Source organism: Octopus bimaculoides, chromosome 3 (genome assembly GCF_046866305.1).
Source record: "Octopus bimaculoides isolate indiv1 chromosome 3, ASM4686630v1, whole genome shotgun sequence".
Taxonomy (NCBI): domain Eukaryota; kingdom Metazoa; phylum Mollusca; class Cephalopoda; order Octopoda; family Octopodidae; genus Octopus; species Octopus bimaculoides.
This window is the reverse complement of record NC_142930.1, coordinates 153,630,040-153,657,182: the sequence shown is the minus strand read 5'-3', so window position 1 is coordinate 153,657,182 and position 27,143 is coordinate 153,630,040. Positions and strand designations below refer to the sequence as shown.

Below are 27,143 nucleotides of genomic sequence, written 5' to 3'. Positions count from 1 at the left end.
GACTCGAGAAGGAACAAACAATAACACTCAAGTCCTTATTACTCTCAGTCTCTGTCTGTCTGTCTCTTTCTCTGTCTGTCTGTCTCTTTCTCTCTCTATCAGTCTCCCTTTCTCTCTCTCTCTATTTCTCTTTCTCTCTCTCTTTCTCTTTCTCCCACTCTCTCACCCCTCTCTCTGTATGTATATATATATATATATATATATATATATATACTTTATTTAAAAGCAGCAGAAATATAACAAAAGACTGTTACTCGGAGTTTCACGCTCCCGTTCATCGGACAGTTTTGTTAGAAATGGGAAAGGAATAACAATGCAATCAAAAGTAATATAAAATTTAAAATTTGAAACACATGGATCTGTTTGATTGGTCGTTTCAAATAACGGTCATGGATGCGTAATGAACAAAACAAATGAATTTAATATAGATTCATCCTATTTTTAAAAGCAATCGAAGAAAACCTTAAATAGAAAAATGGGCTCAAAATACATATAATTAATTATATTCGAATTAACACATTAACACATTTTTCCACCTTGTTGCACATTTTATGTGCTTACACCGGTATATATATATATATATATATATATATATATATATATATATATATATATATATATATATATATATATATACACACACACACACACACTTACACGCGTACAAGGGAGTGCTGAAAAGTTCCTGGCTTTAAGGGTATTGCTAAAGGCCTGATTAGAGGCCCAACCTTTCAAGTTCTTTTACAGGGCTTAGAAAAACTGAAGGACCGCTGCAATAAGTGTAAATTAACGAATCCTCCTGCATTTCCTTTTACCCTAAGCCAGGAACTTTTCAGCACCATCTCGTGTGTGTGTGTGTGTGTGTGTATGTGGATATACCTACACACATACATATATGTATGTATGTATGTATGTATGTATGTATAATATCTGTTTCTCACTGTGTCATTATTGTTGTTTTTGTTTCACAGTTAACGAAGACGATGTTTTTGAAGATGACAAACGTGTGGTGACTGTTGAGATGGCGTTGTACAACGATGCAGACATGACCAAGTTGATGGAGGCAAGGGGACATGACACCCTTCAGAAGAAAATCGATTACATCGTATCAAAGTTTAATGGGGTAATTCGTTTCTTTATCTCTGCATCCCAAATCGCTCTCTAAATCCACCCCTCTCTAGCATTCGCTCACTCCCCCGCACACGAAGATACACACACACACACATGCAAGCACGCACGCGCACGCACGCGCACGCACGCACGCACGCACCTATCCGATTCTTCTTCATCACCATTTAGTGCTGAGATTCTCAACTGGGCTCCATCTGGCTTCTAAGGCTCTATACAAGATTTTTGGAGGTCCACGGAACAAAATAGTAAATTGGGGATCCACTATAGTATTTTAAGGGCTCCTAGAAAGAATTTGTTTTTAATGTATGTATTGGTATGTATTGCAAGAAACAGCGAGGTTTCTTTCTCTACCATTTTACATAGTTCTCTAACATTTTACATAGGCGCAGGAGTGGCTGTGTGGTAAGTAGCTCGCTTACCAACCACATGGTTCTGGGTTCAGTCCCACTGCGTGGCACCTTGGGCAAGTGTCTTCTACTATAGCCTCGGGCCGACCAAAGCCTTGTGAGTGGATTTGGTAGACGGAAACTGAAAGAAGCCCGTCGTATATATGTATACATATATATATATATATATGTGTGTGTGTGTATGTGTTTGTGTGTCTGTGTTTGTCCCCCCAACATCGCTTGACAACCGATGGTGGTGTGTTTACGTCCCCGTAGCTTAGCAGTTCGGCAAAGAGACCGATAGAATAAGTACTAGGTTTCCAAAGAATAAGTCCTGGGGTCGATTTGCTCGACTAAAGGCGGTGCTCCAGCATGGCCGCAGTCAAATGACTGAAACAAGTAAAAGAGTAAAAGTGAGAAGAGAGAGAGAGTTCAACCTACGCAAGTTATTGTGTATAAAACAAAATAGGAATTCCGAAAGAAGTTTCTTTAAAACTAGTTTTTAAACATCGAATGGCTATGGGGGTCTTCTAGAATATAATAGTAATTAAAGGGGTCCATAGATAAAAGAAAAATGGTTGAGAACCCCTGATCTAGAGGGATTCTAGCCCAAACTACTGATGATTGGCTCTTTTTATGTTACGTCATATACCGATGCTCTATTGCCGCCAAGAACTCCGACAATTGCGATACTATTACCTTCCACATCAAATAGGCTCCAAACAAGCTGTCACGGGAGCTTCTACATGGTCGTTTGACTGCGAGAAATAAGAGTTGAATCTCTCAATTTTACACCCTAAACACGTTAGGTCATGTAGTCCACGATACACAATGCCTGAGACAAGGAAAAAGACAAAACGGGATGTTCCCGAAGTGTTTTGCCTTTTTATAATCGGTTTGCCCAGTTAGGTTTTATTTTACCCGTAACCACCATCACCACCACCGCCACCACCACCGACCGCCCTACTACCACCACCACCAACAACAACAACAGCAGCAACAACAACAACAGCAACAACAAAGTCTTACACTAGGTTCATCATGAGAACCGTCTTGTTAAGTCACATGGAGTTCCAATCCTTTTGTTTCTCTTGGAACTGTTCTTTCGCAGCATGTATAGCAAGGATTCCATTCAACCCATAATCCATTGACTATAACGCTTCAGAGTTGATCATATTACTCTTCGTTTCTCATAAACTTTCCGTACGCAAGTGTCTTAAGGATGCAGCACAGACGTCTCATTGCCGTCTTGAACTGCTTCAACTATAAACAGAGACTGAAAAATAAAAATAAAAAAGACCCATAGAAACAGCACCGCAACGATGAGATGACGACCTAATTTTTACATTAAGGCGCAATAATAATAATCTGCACAATCTTTAAACATCACAATTTACCAACATATGAATAACGTATAACTAGACCAACGAGCCACTCTTCTTGCTCTCTCTCTCTCTCTCTCTCTCTCGAAAATCTCTCTCTTTCCCTCTCGCTCTCTCCTTCCCTCCCCCTTTCTCTCTGTATGTCTTCTCCAGAACCTTCTTCCTTTCAATTTTCCGGTCGTCACCAATGTTCAAGATTTTCCCACCGACTTACTAAAAATGTACATTAACAACAGAAGACAACTTTCTGTTTAGAATTGAATCATCTGTTTGACCGAAAAAATTATGACTGATATTAAATGATGGAGAAATGGAACTTTATTATTATTATTATTATTATTATTATTATTATTATTATTATTATTATTATTATTATTATTATTATTATTATTATTTTTTTTTTTTTTTTTTTTTTTTTTTTTTTTTTTTTTACTGAGAGTTAGCTTAATTTCACGAGATAGATACCACGAATATAATGTTATAGCGTCATAACAGAGTGAGATTTCAATTCTCCATTACTTTTGACTGTAAAACGATCGGTCGTCTTGGCTGATATATACACCCACATCAATGTTACTGCAATAACTATACTGTAAATTAAATCGATGAACTAAAAACTTCTAATTCGTGAACGAGAGAAAAAAAAAACTTGTTCTTTTATTTTTATTTTAAGAAGTCAGAGTTTACTTCCATATCCAACTTCCTCATGAATGAGATAAATTTACAAGCTCAGTATACATGTTGTACAGGTGTAACAGTCTTTTCTACTCTAAGCACAAAACCCGAAATTCTTGGGGAGGGGGCAAGTCGATCAGATCAACCCTAGTACGCAACTGGTACTTAACTTATCGACTCCGAAAGGATGAAAGGCAAAGTCGACCTCGGCGGAATTTGAACTCAGGACGTAAAGGCAGGTGCAATACCGCTAAGCATTTCGCCCGGCGTGCTAACGTCTCTGCCAACTCGCCGCCTTTGTACAGGTGTAATATGTATGATTTTTGTGGTTGCTGTATACCAGAGTCATTAAGAAGTTCGCTTCGCAACCAGAATATCACGTGTTCGATCCCATTGCATGGAATCTTGGGCAGATATCACTTTGTATAGCCATGGGTCGGTTAATATCTTGAAAGTGAAATCGGGTAGATGGAAACTGTATAGAAGGCCATCAGGTGGATTGTACCCGCAATTTAAAATAATACAGCTTTGTCACACGTAGTGCCACGCCGATTCTGCATGAGAATTACTTAAAGGTGCCTATGCTTCTGGAATACTCAGCCACTTACAGGATAATTTAGGAGCAGGTAATTCAGTTGATAGAACCATTGAATCCTCGTCGTCGAATAACGTAGATCCACCACCACCAAATCACCACCACCACCAAATCACCACCACCACCACGACCATTGTGCATGATTTACGGGTGTAATATATATGTTTTACAGGTGCAATATGAATACACAAAAATTGAACAACTCAAACATAAAGTGGTGTTTCAAATTAAAAAAATGGAATTTTGGACAGAGAATCCGGTAAGTTATTTCACTTTTTCAGTCATGCAAATGCATTTTCCGGTTTCAACTTTATAACAGTTTTATTATTTTTTTACTGATAAAACTTAGAGAAGATTTGGCAGTTAAGGATACTCATCAATGTGCATTAGCTAATTTCCATCGCATGCCGACATCACAGGCCACCTCTTTAGTTACTCTAAGATTCTTGACCTCATTAAGTCCTAGTTAGAACTATACTATTGATTTTCCTGGCGTAGTTTGGCCGATAAATTGAAATAACGTTATTTTTGCTATCTATATCAAAGGTCACGAGTGGACAGAATCGTGAGATCCTCGAACAAAAATACCTTTCAGTATTTAATTCTGGCACTTTACATTTCATGTTCAAATCTGCTGAGATCAGCATTTTATTTTATACACATCGAGTAGAAAAAAATAAAACACCAATCAAGTACTGGTGTCGGCATCAGCGATTAACCTCTCCCCACAAAATTTTTGGCCTTGTACTTAGGTAAACGAATTATATATGTACCAATCTTTATTTACGCTCCAATTTCTTTAAAACAACGTACAGATGGAAGCATAAAAATATATTATCTGAAATATTGGTTTCGAATTTTGGTACGTGCCAGCAATTTCGAAGAAATGGATAAATCAATTACAACGGCTAGTACTTATCTTATCGACCCCGAGAGGATGAAATGCAAAGTCGACTTCGGCAGCATTTGAACTCAGGACGTAAAGACAGACAAAACGCCGCTATGCATTTTCCCCCGGCGTGCTGGCGATTTTCCTAGCTCGCTACCTTACCTAAATTTAAAATATTAAGAATATTATGCGTAATTTAAAGGCGGCGTCTCTTCCGACTTTACGAACTGAGTTCAAATGCTGCCGGGGTCGACTTTGCTTTTCATCCTTTCGGGATCGATAAAATAAGTACCACTTGAATACTGGGATCGATATAACGGATGCATGTGGGTTTGTATATTTTCAATGTCTCACTTTACATTGATGCTACTTTATATAAAGCATATGATACCTTCGTTTATGGCCCGTAAACTCGTAAACTTAGTGTTGTGATAAACAAAAATCATTAAGAAACTACCAGACTTTAAAAAAAAGTAGTGAGATTAATTTGATTAATAAAAAAAGCCCTTCAATGTGATGTCCCAGCGAGACCACAATCTTATGACTAAGAATGAAACAAGTACAGAAAATATCTCAACTTTCTTTTTATACCCATCCATCTTTTGTATTTTCGTAATATATCGCTTCTGTTTGAGACAGCGAGTTCGCAGAACTGCACAACGGGCAAATTGCTTAGCGGCATTTCGTCTGTCTCTATGTTCTGAGTTCAGATTCCACCGAGGTCGACTTTATTTTCATCCTTCCGAGATAGATAAATAAGTACCGGTTGAGCACCGGAGTCGATGTAATAGATTTACTTCTCCCCAAAAGTTTCTGGCCTTGTACCAAAAATTTAAAACCGATATATTCTTTTCTGTTTAAATTACATCATTCTAGCCATCTTTGTTTTCTCAATCTTCTTTGATTTTACATTCTAACATTTAAAAAATTCTAATAGTCTTTCAGTCTTTCTATTATCACTTCCATACTCTTCTATTCATTATTCTCTCAATGATTCTACACTAGTTTTATCAGTCTCCTCTTCACTTCTTCAAACCAAGAAACATTAACATTCGTATAATTTATTATTGTTGCTGTTTTCTTTGAAGAGCTGGTTTCTGTTATCAAACAAACTGAACACGATGTTAAGTTCCCTTTGTAAATGGAACGCGGACAAAGAACCTTTTGATCTCGTTTATCTCATTACAGGGTATTGTATAATTCATTTCCCTATCAAGTTTCTTGAAAATATTTATTTTAAATAAATAATTATTAACGACCGAAGCAGAATAAATGCCAAAAGGCAATCTTTATATCCAACGTAATGTGGATACTGTGGTATTTACCTTGAAAAGACCTTTGACGTGAACGTACGGTGAATAAAAATACACATGTTTATATCGTTGGCAGACGAGAATTGTCGGCTACGGGCGCTGGAACTGCATACGGGAGGTTCTCTCAAGGTAAATAGCTGAGTATTCAGTATTCTAATTAAACAACTACTTTAAGTTGGATATAAAGATTGCCGTATTTTTAATATTTATTTTCAAATTTAGATTGTATCACATCATGTGATGGGTAATGCTGGAAATATACTTTTGCCTCAGTAGATAATATAATGTAAAACCACAGACGTAACTGGCAAGCAAGCATGGTCTGGTGATGTGTACCACGATTTAGCTAGTGTTTTTAGGGACGTATGTAGGCCGTGAGCAAACATACACATTTTTGCAGCCCTCTCAACTCTTGACCTCGGTGAATATTGAGGATATGCAGCTGGATGAGAAAAGGACTGCACGAGCACGAAGCTGAATAGATTGGACCAATGTGAAATGAAGCGCCTTGCTCAAGGACATACGTTACCTGGTCCAAGAATCGAACCCGCGACCTTATGATCATGATCCCAACACCTTACACACTAGACTACGTACCATCGTTTAATGTAATATTACATAGGTATAATAGTTATAATATTACTTTTTAAAATAATATTTCACGGTGATTGTACAAAATAAAAAAATGCAAAATGAATACCAATTTTCGAAAATGAAAATATTTATTAGATTAAATTCAAATTAAAAACATATTTCTCAATTGTATTTAATCAAAAAATATGTTATCAATATAAATAATAATGTTTACGGAGATGCACTTGCATAGCAAGTGACCTGATCTGAGATCGTGTGCTGGAACGAAAACAATTGCAGCGTGGAAGGTATTTATAAGCCATTTAAAATAACACACAAAATCCGTTAGATTCACTTCAACATTTAAATTTAATTTGTCAAAATATTTTCGTCGCTTTGAGACCGCGACCTGTTCACCCGAGACCGCGACCTGCATCTCAGATGCAGCACAGAATTTTGTCAGAATTTAAATGTTGAAGTGAATCTAACGGATTTTGTGTGTTATTTTAAATGGCTTATAAACACCTTCCACGCTGCAATTGTTTAATAATGTTTAACTATCAAATAACTAGATGTAACATTAGTTATTTAACACTACTTACATTGTCAAAACTGTATTCCCAACATTATCTGTCATATGAAAAATAACACCAAATACATAGTAACTAAGGAAGATAAATCAAATACGTTCATAATTATCTTCTTTCGGAGGCGGACAGACTGAGAGGGCGGACAAACGGTGACAGACAAACTGCCAGTAACATTAATAGATTTTTTTCGTTATCGTCATCGCTGCCATCATAAAATTAACTTATTATATGTAATAATTAAATTACATAGTATGCACTCTATTGTGTTTAGTAATGCTTGTGATCTCCAAATCCGCGGAAATAGTGTTTTATATGAAACCGGTCCATGATGCAAAAAGGATTTGCGACAGCTGCCTTAGAGGATGGGATGGTCATGGCTAGAAGGTTTTTCATCATAAGCCTGTTTATTCAGTCAGTATATGTTTGGGTGAAGGGGATGAATAACAGTAATAACAACGTGACTCAGTGTGTGACAAAAATTGTATCTTGGGTTGTTCCTTTAAATTACTGGTATAAGCCAGCCATCAGACGTCCTCGCAGTTTTCCTTTACCAATTTTCCTACAAAGCTAGGTTTCGGTTGCTTAATCAAGCAGTGTGATATTCTTGAGCGAAAAAAAAAATAGTAATAATAATTTCACGTTGCCCCAGTTCACTTAGCTGTAAATGAATAATCCTACGACGTATTGGTATCTCATTCAGGGAGATTGTTTAATTTCGGTCACTTAATCACCATGGAAACCAGGTAACCGGTCTCACGAGTCCCAAAACTCGATGATAGTAATGTCCAAGACACTTGCTTGACTCTTGACCCAACTTGAAGTGATTTACCCAAAATGCCATGTTGTGAGATCGAATCTAGGATCTCGTGATTGTGAACGAATGTCATCATAATTGAGCTATGTTGTATCCATTATTTTTAATGTATGCAATGTCATGAAATATTGCAGGTAGCTCACTCGACTTTGCACCCGTTCATTGTCTTCTTGGCCAAGTAAAAAAAAGAATCTGATATCCTTAAACACTCAAGGCTGGCAGAATCGTTAGTACGCCGGGCGAAATGCTTAGCGGCTTTTCGTCTGTCGTTACGGTCTGAGTTCAAATTCCGCCAAGGTCGACTTTGCCTTTTATTCTTCTGGGGTAGATAAAATAAGCACCAGTTGAACACTGGGATCAATTTAATCGACTTAGCCCCTTTCCCCAAACCTGTTGGTCTTGTGCCAAAATTTGAAACCAATATTTTAAACACTGAATCCTTGACGTTCTGTTTCGAATCCTATAGAGGTTGGTTTCGCTTTTCATCACTCTAGGCTCGATGAAACAAGTCTCGACAAAGTAGTAGGGTCAATTTCGTCTACTGTTCTTTTCCTTTCAAAATATGTGATTTTGTATCTATTTTGAACATTCGATAACATTTTCCAACGATAGTAATTTTGTTTCTCTTTCTAGGCATAGACCAATCTATCCCATTGGACTTGCATTTGTAGGTGGAGTATGCAGGCCAAGAAGTCGATGTGGGGTTTCTATGGGAGCAGCATGGGGAAGATACGTGGCCATCGCTCACGAAATAGGACACATGTAAGTATATGAGAAGAATTTTTGAACTGCTATACTTTTTATGTTGAAAGTGAAGGTGCGTGGACTGGTGGTTAGGGTATTACACTCATGATCGTAAAATCGTGGTTTCGGGAATGGGCGGTGCATTGTGCTCTTGAGTAAAATACTTCACGTTGCTCCAGTTCATTCAGCTATAAATGACCCCACGACGGATCGGCGTCTCGTTCAGGAGGAATATATGATTTTGGTCACTTATATTCCTTGACAACCGGGTCCTATGAGTTCTAGAACTCGAAGACACTGATGTCGAGGGGTCTTACATTACTTTTTCTTTTATGTGAAGGCGCGAGTCTTAATGATTAAGATGTTGAACTCACGATTGTAATTTCGCTGTTTTGAACTTCAGAATACGCGTTGCGTTCTGGTCGCGAACAGAACACTTTATTTCACGTTATTACAGTCCAATCAACTGAAAACGAGCTCCAGTAACAGTGGCGAGTTAACCCTGCGATGGATTGGCGTCTTGTTCGGAGGATAATTTTGTACTTTCAGTTGCTTATACGGTATAGAAAACGAGATGGACTCTGATTTAATGGACCTGTAACCTCGTGGCAGACCAGGGAAAGAAAGATAGATAGATAGATAGATAGATAGATAGAGAGAGAGAGAGAGAGAGAGAGAGAGAGAGAGAGAAAGAGAGAGAGAGAAACTTTTATTGAGTTATTAATTTGTAACACCTAAATCAAATATCTCTTACAACCCAAAACCAATACTGTCAAATACATGCGAGCAACAATATATGTCAACTAATAAGGCAGCGAGCTGGCAGAAACGTTAGCACGCCGGGTGAAACGCTTAGTGGTATTTCCTCTGACTTTACGTTCTGAGTTCAAATTCCGTCGAAGTCGACTTTGCCTTTCACCCTTTCGGGGTCGATAAATTAAGTACCAGTTGCGTACTGGGGTCAGTCTAATCGACTGGCCTCCTCCCGCCAAATGTCGGGCCTTGTGCCTAGAGTAGAAAAGAATATGCATCAACTAATAGTCAGTGTTAACGTGATATGAACTGCTTTAATAATTCAGTTATGTATTCTTTCTAGTTGACTTTTGATGTGTTTAAACTGAAATCATTTTTGAAATCTATTTTCTCTTTATGTATTCTAGTTTGGGGATGCCTCATGATGCCAATACTCCGTGCAAGTCATACCCGAGTGTCGACAGAGGATTGATGGGTGGCAAAGGGACAGATTTCAGTAATTGTTCTGTAGAAAGATTTGAAAAGAAAATCTCGTAAATAAGAAATTTGATCTTTTTATTATTTATTTCCTCCTATTTCCAAGGTTATTCAGTGAATAATCATTTGATTATACATTTACTATTCTTTTTTCTCATTTTCCAGTGATGTGTAAATTTCGAGGTAACAGTCTGAGTTAAAATTTTGTTTATGACGTGGGTAAATGATTCTTAACCAAGTCAACATTTGCATGAATCATTTTTGCTGTATATACAAAGCGATGAGTGGGTGGAAAGTTTATATCTTTAACACCCTAATATCTATCGACTCATAACAGATTCCCAAACATATTTTCTATTGTCAGCGCTACTTTGATGTCAACGATCAAAAAGAAATCTAAATTTTCAATGATTAATAAGGAGGGTGTTATATTTCGATTGCTATCCACTAATCTTGATTGTGTTGGTGTAGGTGGTAAAATAACAAAAACAAATAATCATAAAAAGAATCATAAAAAGAATAAAAAACAAATAATCATAAAAAGAAAAATGAAACCATCCTCAAGATATCATTCAACCATGGTAGTGGTTGAATATATTCTTAAGTCTACCATTTCGTCAATCGCAGCAGATTCCAAGCTTCACCACTAATTCAGTCCTCAAATAAATTGCAAACTGGTAATAGTTTTAAAGAGGATACCTACACAGCTACACTTTGGCATAGATAGTTTGAGATTTGATTCAGTAGAAAAAAAGTTACATCAAAATGTGTCAGACCTCAAGTGGGCAGTAAGGCAGATATTCATCTTCAATTAACATAATTTTTTAAATTTTAAATTAAAAGTATACTTTTCTTAGGCTTAAATGATTGTAAAAATGCAAGAGGAATTCAGAATCGTTAGTCGCATTGAACAAAAATTAGTAGAAAAACAGTTATGAGGTAAAATGTTATGAAATTTAATGTCAATAAGTGAGGAAGTAAGAAGTAACGCTTAAGCAATAAGAATAAAGAATATATTTCTAAATGAATACTTATACGCTAAAACGGCGAGCTGGCAGGAACGCTAGCACCCTGGATGAAATAGTTAGCGGTATTTGAGCTGTCTTTACGTTTTGAGTTCAAATTCCGCCGTGGTCGACTTTAACGTACAGATTATTTAATTAATTATTTTATTAACTAAACACTTTCAAACTGCCGATACTGGTAGAATGTGTCACATAGAAGAGGGTTTATTCTTAACGTTTTTGACAAAATTTTGTATTTTAGAAGCGGTATTTCGTCTGTCTTTACGTTCTGAATTCAAATTCCACCGAGATCGACTTTGCCTTTCATCCATTTCGGATCTATTCAATTTGACGTACAGATTATTTAATAAATTTTTTTCAACTAAACACTTTCAAACTTCCGATACTAGTAGAATGTGTCATAGAACAGAGTTTACTCTTAATGTTTTTGACAAAATTTTACATTTTAGAAGTTATTTCGTCAGAAGTTACAGAGTGACAATGGACAAATTCGTGTTTGATAAGTGCCAATACACGAAACTCTCTAACTTCTGCCGATGATATACATGCATATTACATATATGTGTAAAAAAATCTCATCATGCAATCGAACCAATGAAAGAGCCTCTACCTGGTTGCTCGACATACTAGAAATAGCAGCCAAAGTATCCCCCTACCTAAATCACACGCCCTTTGTATGGAATATCCTAGATTATCCCTAAAAAGACGGTTTGCTGAAGACTGGAATGTCTTTGATGATAGCTTTGAAGTATCAAGGTTGATGTGAGGCTAAATAACAACAACATTATGGTAAATTTCTATATTAATACCCGCACGATTTTCACTAAGAAAAGAAAAATTGATCTTTTGCGTGGAATCAAGTACCCTGACCTCCTAATATGCTGCAAATCCCTTATTTTGGTTCGGAAAAAATGAGGTGGCATATAAAAGCTCCTATTTCATTATGTCGACTATGATTTAATGATACCAACTTGCAATAGCAGTTTTATGGGGTTGGACCGAGTTGTGTCGATATAATGTACGATAAATATAATAATAATAATAATAATAATAATAATAATAATAATAATAATAATAATAATAGTAATAATAATAATAATAAAAACAATAATAATAATGATAATCCATGGATGGAATTTATAAATATTTTAATGCATCGTTACGCGCGTTTCTACAAATCACATGTTTCTTACAATCATAGTCTCCGTATTCCTGGGATAATTACAGTACAATCCATAATATCCATGGATATCAGGTGGATCTTAGTTCATGTATTCATTTCACCAGGCGATATCGCATTAAAGTTGAAAGTAACGAATGTATAATTGAAGGATATTTGTTAATTTTCACCAATCTAAAAGTTCATTTTGTAAGCAATTTTGTGTGTATTTGGTAGGGAAGAATAGATTGTGATGGAAAGAGAGAAAGCGATGCGTTACGATATTTATAAAATCTATCCATGGATCAAATATATATATATATATTTGAAATCAATATTCCATACCTTTAACTCTTTAAATGCGTAAATAAATTTCAAGGTAATTATTTATATATATATATATATATATATATATATATAAAATTATAATATAGGGTATCTAAGAGATACCGCCACGCTGAAAATAACAGTCAAATCTTGACTCTAAACCACAATAAATGTTCATATAGCACGAAGAGCGAAGACGAAGATAAAATAAACTAGCAGAAATACTGGATAATTCCAGATCCCGGATTTCTGGCTATGCATAATAAATGCTTTGCCTTCATCAGTGGAATACACTCAGAAAAGTACATAAATACAAATATATATATATAAACATACAATATACTTACATATACGAATGTATACATACATATATATGCACGTATGCACACGACCAGTTTAAATTGCCCGCCTAAAAACTCTTAGATATCTCTTAGATACCCTATATTATAATTTTAAATAATTGTTACCTTTGATGGTTTTTATCCCCATGCTGGCCACTTGATAAGATCAATATTTTAAATATCGATCTTATCCTTATTTATATAAATTTATATATATATATATAGGTATGCATTTATGCATGTATGTGTGTATGTGCGTGCGCGCGTGTGCAATTCTAAATCGGAATATCAGCTTTCTGGAATCTTCTCCTAACTCATTCCTGCAGGTGTTGACATGATCCATATCAATCTCACTGGTCTCGGATTGGCCAACAAAATTCTGTATATCTTTTGTTGTTTTGTTCTGGGTTTTTTTGGGGAGTAATTACAGAAATTACCTTGAAATTTATTTACGCATTTAAAGGGTTAAAGGTATGGAATATTGATTTCAAATTTTGGCACACGGCTAGCAATTTGAGGGGAAGAGTAAATTGATTACATCAGCCCCAGTTTTCAACTGGTACTTATTTTATACGTATTACAGAAGGAATATATTTTCCTTCTGTAATACTTTTTCAGTATCTCCTGTAAGTAGTTTTCATATCCACTGCTAAAAGAGTTTGATTTTTGCTGTGTAAAGATATATTTGATGAAATATGGGGGAAAAAAATTTTAACTTGAAAAGTGACACTGTGAGCGTCTTCACTTCTCACAATTTAAGGAGGGGATTTTTTCAACACCGTGAGGGTAAAATCGCTTTCTGCGGTAAAAAAAAAAAAAAAAAAAATTGAGCGGATATATCCGTCTTCTGCATTCAAAGGGTTATGTTCTGGGTGCAGATTATCTATCCTGGATCCACTTTTGGTCTTTCATCACTCTGAGGATGGATTAAATAAATACCAGTCAGAAACCGAAAGGATTAAATAGACGATACCTCCCCCACACCACTCAGTATTTCCTGGTTTTGTGACTTAAACAGAAATCAATTACATATGTTTCAGAAGTCCAAGTGGGCACTGTCTGTTTGTACAAAATATCCCAGACGATGAAGTCCCAAAAGAACTTAAAGGTCTCGTTCTTAAAGATCTCACAGAAGGTAAGTCTCTAAAATATTATACGTTTCGGCTTTCACTTCTTTGTCAATTTTTTTTTTACTTATAAGCAGAAAACATACACACATACGCCCATACACAACCGTAGATGTATACGTTTTACATACGTGCATATAGACATTATATGTATGTGTGTGTGTGTGTGCGTGCGTGCGCATGTGTATGCATGTATGACGTATGTTTCACAATGAAACGATGTTAGTGTTGTGAAATATGTAAATAAATTTTCTGTCTTAGGGTTTACATTTATATTTAATGCTCCACCAACCCAAGCACCACTTAGTCCACGTATTGCAGTGACCTTTTTCAGTTACAGTCACAAATAAGAATGTAACTCAGAATATACTGTCAACTTGTGTGTGTGTATTCTCTTATTCTCTTATTCTCTTATTCTCTTATTCTCTTACTTGTTTCAGTCATTTGACTGAGGTCATGGTGGAGCACCGCCTTAAAAGGTTTTAGTCGAAGAAACCGACCCCAGGACTTATTCTTTGTAAGCCGAGTACTTATTCTGTTGGTCTCTTTTGCCAAACCACTAAGTTACGGGGACGTAAACATACCAGCATCGGTTGTCAAGTGATGGCGGATAAATACACACACATACACACACACATACATACACATACAGAAATATATATGTATATATATATATATATATATATATATATATATATATATATATATATATATATATACATATATATATATATATATATATATATATATATATATATATATATATATATATATATATGTACATATATATATGTATATGTATATATGTATATATATATATATTTTATATATATACATATATACATATACATATATATACGTATATATATATATATATATATATATATATATATATATGTATGTATGTATGTATGTATGTATGTATGTGTGTGTATATCTTTCAGTTTCCGTCTATCAAATCCATTCTCAAGGCTTTGGTCGGCCCGTGGATATAAGTAGGAGACGCTTGCCCAAGAGCCACGTAGAGGGATTGAACCCGGAGCCGTGTGGCTGAGAAGCAAGCTTCTTACCACACAGTCACACCTGTATATATATATATATATATATATGTTATGTATGTATTATTCAGTTTATTTTAAGATTTCTTGCCAATAGAGAAAGAACTGGTTTTTTGATTTTAAGATGCCTAATTTCTCAAGACTGGCATTTAGGCAGTGTGTTACATATCCCAGGGTCCCTGAACTTGTAATCCCGATAGAGTAATGCAGATTTCTCAATAGTACACTTTTTCACTGATCTTCAGTTTTATGTATGTATGTATGTATGTATGTATTATGCTTGTGTGTGTCCGTGCGTGCGTGCGTGCGTGCGTGCGTGTGAGTGTGCACGTGCGAGCGTGTGTGTGTAAGAACATATTTTTCAAAGATTTAAAAATTTATATTTAACATATTTAAAAAGGTTTAATTGTATCACAACTTTTTGGGTTACAGAGCTGCGTTCTCCAGGCACCGTAGGTGGGTTACTGCCTTGTAATCGTCCAAGGAGTTTTTTTTTACCTAATACATTACGTGCTGTTATTTACCACTAGATTGAAATTCGAGATACATCATTAATTGAAGACTTATTTACATATTTCTCGATGGTTTTATTCTTATATCTTAAATGTTAGCAAACACTCTTTCCTGCTCGTGGGATTGAAGAGTCTAATTAGGATGGCTAAAAGTCGGGAAGTTGATTGGTGTAATAGTTTCCCTACTGACTGAATTGCAGTAGATGCGTAGCGCAAGTCTTGCAGGGAAGCTTTACATCTCTTTTTTCGTTTAAGAAGTTTCGAACCTATGTATTAGGTTGGAAAGAAAGCTCTGTCGCATTCAAGTCAATATGTTGTCTTGCAATATCGAGCAATACTATTCTACAATTGATCAATGATAGGTGCTTTGTCTGAAAATTTCTGTACAATGCTTCCATTTGGCAACAATACTTCTCCACATAAACTGTTTCATCATGATTTTTACATTTCATGATAGGCAATACTCTTCATGTTCCAACAAACACAAAGTATAATATTTATTTTTGGTGTTATTCTGGTTTGGTCATAGATTCTTCTTTCTCATTGGGCGCCAACCATTGTCGTTTTCGTAGGATATGTATATAGAGAACCCATTTTTCATCATTCGTGATGATTCTATCCAAGAAAGGCTTGGTAGCAAGACGAAAAGAGGGGAAACTCTTTGATTAAACTGAGAAGCAGTCAGATAATGAAGGACGCATTGACCAAGTTTAGATAATTTTCCTACTTCATGAAGGTGTTTAAGGATCGAAGTAAGGCTTGAATTAAACTGTTTTGATAGTTTTTGATAGTTTTGGTAAGAGAAAAATTTACTGCACGAAATTGGCTAAAACCATTGTTTGTATGTTTGGACACTTAATGCTTAATTTCTTTAATCATAAGGAATATTTCTTGTTACTTCCATTGCTGAATAGCCTCTTTGAAGCCATACAACATGCAGTGTCTGATATGGGTCTGATCTAAACTCATTTTAAAAGGGTAAACTCAATACGAGTTTAACCACTAAGGTATAAAGAAATCTGCCAAGAAAGAGAAAATCTTTAGAATATAAAAATTAGTGCTTATTTCACCTAAGTATTGAAAAAGTAACTTTGAAGTGATCGTGTCAAAAATACGACAAGGCTTTCGTTGCAACCCAGTATTAATGAGTATTATTAATAGATGAATAAGCATTCGAGATACATCGTTAATAGAAAACGTATTAACATATTTTTTATACTTCTATATCTACGCTCTCAATGTAAACATATTTCTTGCTTATTTATTACTTATCCGCATGGCAGTGATCAATGTCACTCATCATGAATATTGTGAGAAAAATGCCGGCATAGGCTATCGTTACCGTGAAAAGGAAAACATGAAGGTAAATAAAAAGTTTATTTTCTATAATAAGGCTGGTTTGTATAGAGTGCCAGCCAACAAAAAATACTTAAGCGATGCTCACTCTCTTGTAAGCATTTAGGGTCTGGTCTCTGGTTTGAGGATAATCTTTCTCCCTCCCACCAGCTTCGGATGCTCTGTAAAGGATCATAGGCATTGAGCCTCCCCTTCTAACTGAGCTATGAAAATAGTGTTGAAGTCAATATAATCGACTCTATCCTTGCTTTGGATCTGAATCATTGCATCTATGTTAGAAATCATTATTTCTATATGTGATAAAGTGACAAAAAAATCCACACGAAATGTCTTTCATTTAAACATTTAGTTCTGCTTACTATGTTCCGAACTCGTCTCCCATTAACGTTCAATTTAGTTTTCATTTTCCCATTGTCAATATACTCAGTACTGAGGTCAATTCAATTGACTAGAATCCATTCTTTTAAAACAGTATCGTGCTTTTGTCAAAAAGAATAAAATAACCTTTTCTTTAAATAGTAAGTGTTTAGTCCTAAATCATCTCCGGGAATCGAACCTGCGACTTTGCAACCATCAGCCAAGCCACCATATCACATGCCTATACTGTTTTTCAATGACTCATCAAATGAAAAAAATCATATCTAGAGAAGGATGTGTGCACAAGAGATAAACCTTTTCTCCTATCTTTCCCGATCATCAGCTAACTTTTCCACCATTTTCCTATCCGGTCTTTGATGTTGCTCAACAAGTCTTCCTACATCTGTTTTAGTGAGGGTTTATCCATGCAAAGTCATATCTACTTGAGTAAGTAGCTTCCGCTGTAATATAAACTAGCAGTACCTAGTTATTCCACGGCCACGGTTATTTTGAAAATTGCTTTATTTATGTAATCGAACTGTCATCATAGATCTAAAACCTCATCTGCCATATGTCACATCTGTTTTCTGCTAGATGATGGACTACAGCCATCGCCATACAACTTCAACTACAACAGCTAATACAATATTACAGTCGCTGGCATTCCACTACTACTACTACTACTACTACTACTACTACTACTACTACTACTACTACTACTACTACTTTTTATTTCCAGTATTCTTGTAATAGCGGATACTACTGTATTAAACTGAAAGAAGGACCTGGGTTTGGTTTGATAACAAGAGAAGGTTCACAAGGTATTGTCGGAATGTATTGCGCCCCAGGAAAGGTATGTTGAATATACGTCTTTCTATTGGCCAAATATCATCATCATCATCATCATCATCATTATCGTCGTCGTCGTCGTCGCCGTCGTCGTCGTTGTCGCCGTCATCATCATCATCATCATCATCATCATCGTCGTCATCGTTGCTGTTTCATCGAAACTGAACGTGCAGTGGGAGCTCCGTGACAGTTAGGGGCGAGTAAGAGCGACAACGTTCTTGGGGAAACCCTGCTTGGTCTGTTCTGAAGGACTTTTGATCCAGGAGGTATTATTACCAGTTTGCGATAAGCTCTACAGATAGGGAAGTGCCGTCAGTCAGGCCTCCCCAAGATCAACGAAACTGTTCAGCAACCACTCGTCTAGTACTCGAGCATTGCTGACTTGCGCAATTATGTCGAACACCTGCTGCCGCAAGTAAGACGGTCCAGTGACTAGGGCGAAAGAGATTTTGAGGTGGACAAGGCTGAAAGTACTGAAGTGAAACGTCTTCCTCGTCAAAAAGAAAAGTGAGCGTGGAGAGGCAAATTCTGCCGTCCAGCAAATTTTGTGAAAAGTGGATGAGAGTGACTCAGATGATCCACGCGGACAGATTTGCTCTGAGGAAGCTCCTGTAAATTGAGAGAGCAATATAAGCTGAGGACAATATGTTATTGCTGTTGCATAACCCCAGGTCAGTCATCATGTAAACATTGTGGAGGCTCAATGGCCAAGAGGTTAGGGCAGCGGACTCGCGGTCATAGGATCGCGGTTTCGATTCCCAGACCGGGTGTTGTGAGTGTTTATTGAGCAAAAACACCTAAAGCTCTACGAGGCTCCGGCAGGGGATGGTGGCGAACCCTGCTGTACTCTTTCACCACAACTTTCTCTCACTCTTACTTCCTGTTTCTGTTGTGCCTGTTATTCAAAAGGTCAGCCTTGTCACACTGTGTCACGCTGAATATCCCCGAGAACTACGTTAAGGGTACACGTGTCTGTGGAGTGCTCAACCACTTGCACGTTAATTTCACGAGCAGGCTGTTCCGTTGATCGGATCAACTGGAACCCTCGACGTCGTAAGCGACGGAGTGCCAACAACAACATCATGTAAACATATGATCAAAAATGATCCACTTGTGATCAATCACTTTTTATTCTATTCGTAATGGATCAAGACTACATTATTCATTTTTAAGAAATTAGGGTGTAGTTTGAAGAAGATTTAGTTGCTATTTCTAGCAAATCAGACAACCGTATTGAGCTTCTTTGTTGACCGTAATTCTAAAACTTGATATTGTTTTATATATATAAAAAAACAAAACCCTCTGCTGTTTTAGGTTTGTTTAAAGAAACAATGTCTAACCTACAAACTGATGCATCTGACCAAACCCTGGTTTGTTCGTGCTGGTGGATGGGGAGACTGGTCATCTTACACTAAATGCAGCCGAACTTGTGGCACTGGAGTGCAGTTTGCATTCCGCGATTGTAACAATCCAAAGTAAGTATAAACTATCCGAGACCAATTCATACATACATACATACATACATACATACATACATACACACATCCACATATACATAAATACATACGTACGTCATACATACATACATACATACATACATACATACATACATACATACATACATACATACATACATACATAGTGAAAACCTCAATAAAATGTAAACATAATAGACCTGACAGTAATTTTGGATAAACAAGAGAAACTGTGTACAGATGTGGAAATCAGCTGCCCAACTAAAGATCAGTGAAAAAGGAAATACCTACGCTGAACTATTGAGAAATATACAACTACTCTATCCAGGTTACAAATTCAGGTTTATACCTGTAATTATTGGGGTACAGGGATATGTGACACACTGCCTAAATACAAATTTTGAGAAATTAGGCTTCTCAAAACCAGAAAGGAGAATGCTAATTCGAAGACTACAGATCCAAGCTATCACTGGAACTGTAAAAATCTGTAAAGCTTTCCAGAAGTTTATCATTTAAGTGTATATGAGAGCATGTCTAGACATGCAACTATATGCATAAGAATGCATACATAAAACAAAACAAACAAATCTGCACATATACATACATATATACCCTGTTGATGTTGCTGAAATTCCAATGAAGGATTTAGGTTAGAAACCGGCTATTTCTCTATTGGCAAGAAATCTTGAAATAAACTGAATAATAACATACCTACCTACCTACCTACCTACCTACCTACCTACCTACCTACCTACCTACCTACCTACCTACCTACCTACATACATACATACATACATACATAAATACATACATACATACATACGTACAAATATACCCTGTTGATGTTGAAATTCCAGTGAATGAGTCATGGATTTAGGTTAAAAAGCCGCTCTTTCTCTATTGGCAAGAAATCTTGAAATAAAACTGAACAATGACATACATACATACATTCATGCATACATACATACATACATACATACATTCATGCATACATACATACATACATACATACATACATACCCTGTTGATTTTGAAATTTCAATGAAAAGGCCTTGAATTTAGGTTAGAAACCGTCTCTTTTTCTATTAGCAAGAAATCTTGAAATAAAACTGAATAGTCACACACACACACACACACACACACACACACACACACACACACACACACACACACACAAAATTTCGGGCCTTGTGCCTAGAGTAGAAAAGTATATACATATATATATATATATATATATATATATATATATTTTTTTTTTTTTTTTCATATACGTATATGGATGTACATACATACATATGTATATAAGTATGTATAATATTTCCGTATGTATATGTATGTCAATACATAGTTTTTTTTAAAATATATTTTGGCTATTTCTGATATTTGTTTCTTATAGACCCATCCAATCAAAATATTGTGACGGTAATGAATACAAAGCTAAATTATGTAATGAACAAGTGAGTAATATTAGCTATTTAAAAAAAAGTTATCTCTGTTCATATATGAAAATTTCTGATAATATATTTTTCTGTTCGTAAATGTTTCGGATTATTTCCACTTACTGCACTATATGCTTTTCATTACGTAATTTAAATAGTTCAAAGGTCTTGTTTTAAATTCCTTTTCTACACATAGCAAAATATTAAACAAATGATTGTTAATTGATCAAAATTCTTATCAAGTCATAAAATTAACAGTAACAAAGAACAAAAGGATGTAGTCAAGAAATGTATTAGTTTCACGCTTAGTTAAAGGAGAGAGTTTTTGACGTTTCTAGCATAGCACTTCGTCGGAAAGGAAATGAGTAAAGACCAAAGAAGGAAAAAAGAAAAAGCGGAATATATATATATATATATATATATATATATATATATATATATATGTATGTATTTATAGATTTATACCAAAATTTGGTAAAAATATTGTATCTGTTATCAAACGTAGCAAAATACTCACATGTGAATTTTTGTATGTATATCGATTTAAATAAGAGCTAAAAGGTGATCCATTGTACAAACTTTATTATGACCTATGATCATTTCGATGCAATATCCAGATGCATATTATAAAATATGGAATATTGTATCTCTTCAGGATCAGATTAATTCATAGCAGACAGTAAAAATAGACAACATTCATAGACAACATTCATAGTTGTCCTATAATTACATCTAAATAATCAAGTTGAAAAGACATATTTTATAATATGCATGAATCGATCTGGATATTGCATCGAAATGTTCATAGGTCATAATGAAGTTTGTACAATGGATCATCTTTTACCTCTTATTTAAATCGATATATATATATATATATATATATATATATATATATATATATATATATATATATATATGCATGTATGCATGTATGCTTGCATGCATGTATGTATGTATGTATGTATGTATGTATGTACGTATAATTTTCTCCTGAACAGCCATGTCCTAGTGATCCAGCCTCTTACGATACTATAAGGAAGGCCAGAGCTGATGAGACATGCAAACGCTTGATCGATGATGGTTCATTAAACGCTACAATATTTAAACCAACTGGAAAGGCTTATGGTGGTACAGGTAAGTATCTATGTTTCGGAATTTACTTATTGATGGCAAAATTAAATCTCCCCGCTAAAATTTAAGGCTTCTATGGACTATTATTCAACTAATAATTAACCTCATGTTATGTTTTTAATTACTTTAATTTTCATTGCTTTTATGTCCCCGATTGCTTCCAGATGCTCTACCTAACTACATACTTGTCTGCCTGTCTGTCTGTCTATCTATCTATATACCTATCTACGTACGTACGTACCTACCTACATATCTACTGCCTATCTAGCTCTCTACTTATCTGTCACCATATGTATATATATATATATATATATATATATATATATATATATATATATATATATATATATATATATATATATAGGGAGAACTCACACACAAAAAAACAACAGGCGAAGACAGGTGGTGTTGAAAACAAATAGATGTATTAGTTTAACGCTCGGGAATTGAGAAAGTCTTTAGCGTTTCGAGCGTACGCTCTTCTACAGAAAAGAACACGGAAAGAAACAAGGAGAGAAAAAAATGTGTGTAGTGGTCAGCGATATATATATATATATATATATATATATATATATATATATATATATATATATATATATATACACACATATACACATGCATATTCATACTATAAATTTTCAAGGAAAAGTGTAATTGCGAGTTCGAAATTTCATTTAGTGTCGGCTTCGTCGGGTAGTCTGAGAAGCTTCTCACACTATTTCCCTATCTATCTATCTGCCTTTATCCCTCTCCACTTCTCTCTCTCACACTGTCTGTAGTTCTCTCTCCACACACACACATACACACACAACACAAATAAACTATTTTATTTTCCAATTCGAAGCAAACGAATCTTTTGTTTTTTATCAAAGGTTACGACAACGATTGCGATGTTCACTGCGACAACAGCAAAAGACACAGCCGTGACGCTATTTTACCAGACGGGACGCCATGTAAACAGCCTGATCCGGAATTTAATGTAGCTGGTGCGTCTAATTTAAAGCTGCACTGTTTCAGAGGGAAGTGTCAGGTAGGGACAAGTTTAATCAAGATTGGTCGTCTCATTTTTGGCATAAGTTTTTTTTGTATGTATTTTGACTTTTGTTTTCTACTTTCTGGATTTGTAAGAAGAAGCAGCACTCTTAGCTTCGCAGGCCTTTCGAGATAACGACTCTGGGGGTTATTAATGTTTCACTTAAACTCAGATATGTACTCTGCAGAAGGATGGATAACTAAGAAGAGAAAGAGGGAGAAAATTTAGCTTAGATACAAAGCAATCAAAAGACTGGAAGTCTCTCAAGAGAGATTCCTGTTCACTCAGAATGCCTGAATCTTACATTACTTCAAACAAGAATTACTAGCGTACTTAATCTATGCTGACATGAAAAGATGACCAATTAAATACTTTGCATGTCTTCAAGGATATGTGGGACCTTTATGTTTTAGCAGAATGTAATATATTTCTAAACGATATTTTCGCCACACTCTATTTGAAAAAGGTGATTGAGACTGATGAAGACAGACAGATTCGTGGTTAGCCCTCAACCAAAACATACGGCGGTTTGTATATATATAGTCCCTTTTTGCATAATTCTTCTTCATGTCCTTTTTGTACTTCTTCTTTTGTTTTCACTTTTTTTTTCTGCTCTCAATACTCCCTCGTTCCTAACTGTCACTAGCAAAGTTTCTTTACTTTGGACTAGGTATCTCATTAAGCTTTCGAGTTCGATACGCACGCAGTCTTTCAATTATTATTATTATTATTATTATTATTATTATTATTATTATTATCATTATTTTTTAAAAATTGATATGTTTGCGGGTTATTGACATCACGCCCTGGAGGAATGAATAAGATGACAGGAGAATATCATCAAATTTATACAAAACTGTTTGATTGAATATTCTTCTTTCTCTCTTTTTCTTTTCTTTTTCTGTCGTCTTCCTTTTTCTTTCTTTCTTTCTGCTTATTAAAAAATTGACAATAGCTGATGATGTCATTCTATCAACGTATGGACGCTGGTTACTCACGTTCATAGTTTACGTTTGGTTTCTGAAATTTTGAATTTTCAATCACCTTTTGGTTTGAACTTGAAAAAGACAGACGTTCTGTCGAAATATTGTTCAAAAAATAAAACATCTAAAATCGCACTCTTCGTCTTGACTATTTACCTTCGTGAAGAGTTACGTCAATCCTCTTTTTAAAATATAAAAATCAAGTAGATTGAGATGATTGATTTTATGGTACACAGAATAAGAATTGGAACATACAGAAATTCTAGAAGTCACGAAAGCAGCCGGGTGTCTAAGGAAAATCGTAATGTAAATTACAGCTTTTGCGTTTTATTCCTTCTCACAGTTGGCTTGTCAGCCCTGTTAGTTTCGCTAGACCCCAGTATTGAACCCAATCCTGGACCAATGGACTTCGTACCATTCAAATATGAATCAGAAATTGAGAAATCGACATTTCTGTCAGTGAAAAAACTTAATCGTTTTCGTGCTAAAATCAAGAGCCACCTATCCTTTCTGGAAAGATGCAAACAAGAAAAAGTTATACCGGACGGTCTTACATCAAACATACCAATATGTACATCAAAGCCTGACAACTCATTGCTTCAAAAGTTTAAATTAATTGGTGAGAGCAATTCATTTAACATAATGGAAGCTATTATTGAACACTATCGTTCAAAATTTAAACAACTTGGTACAGACATTAAAGAGATTTCGAGTGTCCTTGAAAAGGTATGTTCTAAAAATCGTTTGAATTTTTTGTGGAACTGTTTGGTGAACTTTAAAAAAAAAGGAAATTTCGGCCCTGAAAACAAAAAAAGAAAAGAAGCTGAAAAAGCTGATTTCCCATTCCCCTGAGCCAGTGGGCAAGGGAACATTTTGGTTGAGAAGATTTGTTTTGAAATATGAGGAGAAGTCGTTTTTACTTTCAGGACAAATGTTATGTGATAAACTCATTGACGCCGGGTTGAAAATCGTAACGGAAAATTTTCCAGAAATTCCAATACAACCAACCATTTTTTCTCATACGGAATTTCTAACATACAATCCACACCGCACATTGTTTATCCATCACACCAGGAACAATCATTTTGTTTTATCAACAATTTTTTTTGGAGATGTTTATATTTATGACAGTTTGAATTTACCAGTTTCACAGGAACTAATGGCACAAATAACAACCTTGTATTCACCACAAACAAACATTATTCCTACAATTCAACAAGTTCATATCATGAATCCCCAAGTTGGCGCATATGATTGTGTCCTTTTTGCCCTAGCGTATGCATTTGAACTGGTCATTGGAAACGCTCCAGAGAAATTTCTATTTGATCAGTCAAAAATGCGAGCACATTTAAGATTTTGCCTCGAAAACAATAAATTTGTTCCTTTCCCGAAAGTAAAGGTTTTTCAAATGTCTACTAATACCACAGACGTCACTCACTTTCTATCATCCACCCAGAAATGGATTACCCCTAGAAAGACGAGTAAAAATTGTAACGTCTCACATGACCATTCAGAACAAATTTTGTCACTGAATAGGTTCCACGTTTTAAGTGAAGATTACGAGCAACACCCAAAAAGTAGTCAGGAATCTAAAGAAAAAAAGACTCTGAAAACCACTTGCCCGAGAAAAACCATCACATTAGAGAATAAGTCGCTTATTAATTTATCCAAATTAAAACTTTCGCCCGACGATGTCTCAGTCTTAGAGCTTGGATTGAGTTTTTGCCCAAGCACTAAAAATTTCGACAAGAATAAACTAGCTGAAAGGCTATTTCAGTTTGTCCGCCGCCACAAGCTGAAAGAATATTTTTCTGAGAAAACTGGTAACGAGGCGGCAGAAAACCCTATATTTCCTAAAAATAATGATGATATCGAATCTGGCATAATTGGATTGAAAAGAATCCAGATAAAGTCCGGGAGGGACGTTCACAAGCACTACTAGAATTTCTTGAATCTTGTCAGGCAGGCATTAGAGAAAGCCTTAAAACAAGTGGAAAGAAATCCTGGAATAACCTCACAAATTCCCAACGTTACGCACTCCGACGTCTAGCTAATAACGATTCTATTGTTATTAAGATGGCGGATAAGGGAGGCGCTATCGTCATTATGGACAAAAGTGAGTATATTTCGGCTTGTGAAGAAGTTTTAAATGACTCCAAGAAAACGAACATTGGAGTATCTACACGCTGTACCTTAAAGAACAGCCGCAAGAGAGGTAAGCCCTGTTCATTGTGCAACAACATGAGTGAAGTGAACACCATCAAAAATCATAATAGAAATGTTATGATTTATACAGAAGGGGGAACCTGCAAAGATTCCCATTTAGTGTACGGTGCAGAATGCACGAAACATAACTTGATTTATGTTGGTTGTACAACGGAACAATTAAACAAAAGGTTTAATGGGCACAGATTCGACGTCAGGCACAAGAACAGTAGTTCAACAGAACTTGCTGAACATTTCGTTTCAAGCGGCTGCAATTTTGAAGACGATTTGAAAGTGCACATTCTCAAAAAATATCCTGAATGTACCCCACTTTCACTTCTCAGAATGTATGAGGAGAAATATGTTTGCGGGTTATTGACATCACGCCCTGGAGGAATGAATAAGATGACAGGAGAATATCATCAAATTTATACAAAACTGTTT

General features: G+C 35.5%; 1 protein-coding gene across 1 annotated transcript in view; it reads left to right on the top strand.

Moving 5' to 3' along the window:
* LOC106882557 (A disintegrin and metalloproteinase with thrombospondin motifs 12) overlaps positions 1-27,143 on the top strand; it is a 43,218-nt gene that overhangs the window by 15,615 nt on the left and 460 nt on the right. Inside the window, exons 6-17 of the mRNA XM_089349816.1 lie at positions 972-1,123; positions 4,342-4,428; positions 6,147-6,247; positions 8,982-9,110; positions 10,253-10,378; positions 14,215-14,309; positions 17,155-17,234; positions 18,324-18,437; positions 19,748-19,908; positions 21,305-21,365; positions 22,346-22,481; positions 23,351-23,508. Coding sequence (XP_089205942.1) covers positions 972-1,123; positions 4,342-4,428; positions 6,147-6,247; positions 8,982-9,110; positions 10,253-10,378; positions 14,215-14,309; positions 17,155-17,234; positions 18,324-18,437; positions 19,748-19,908; positions 21,305-21,365; positions 22,346-22,481; positions 23,351-23,508 — 1,400 coding nt within the window. The remainder of the gene's footprint in view (positions 1-971; positions 1,124-4,341; positions 4,429-6,146; positions 6,248-8,981; positions 9,111-10,252; positions 10,379-14,214; positions 14,310-17,154; positions 17,235-18,323; positions 18,438-19,747; positions 19,909-21,304; positions 21,366-22,345; positions 22,482-23,350; positions 23,509-27,143) is intronic.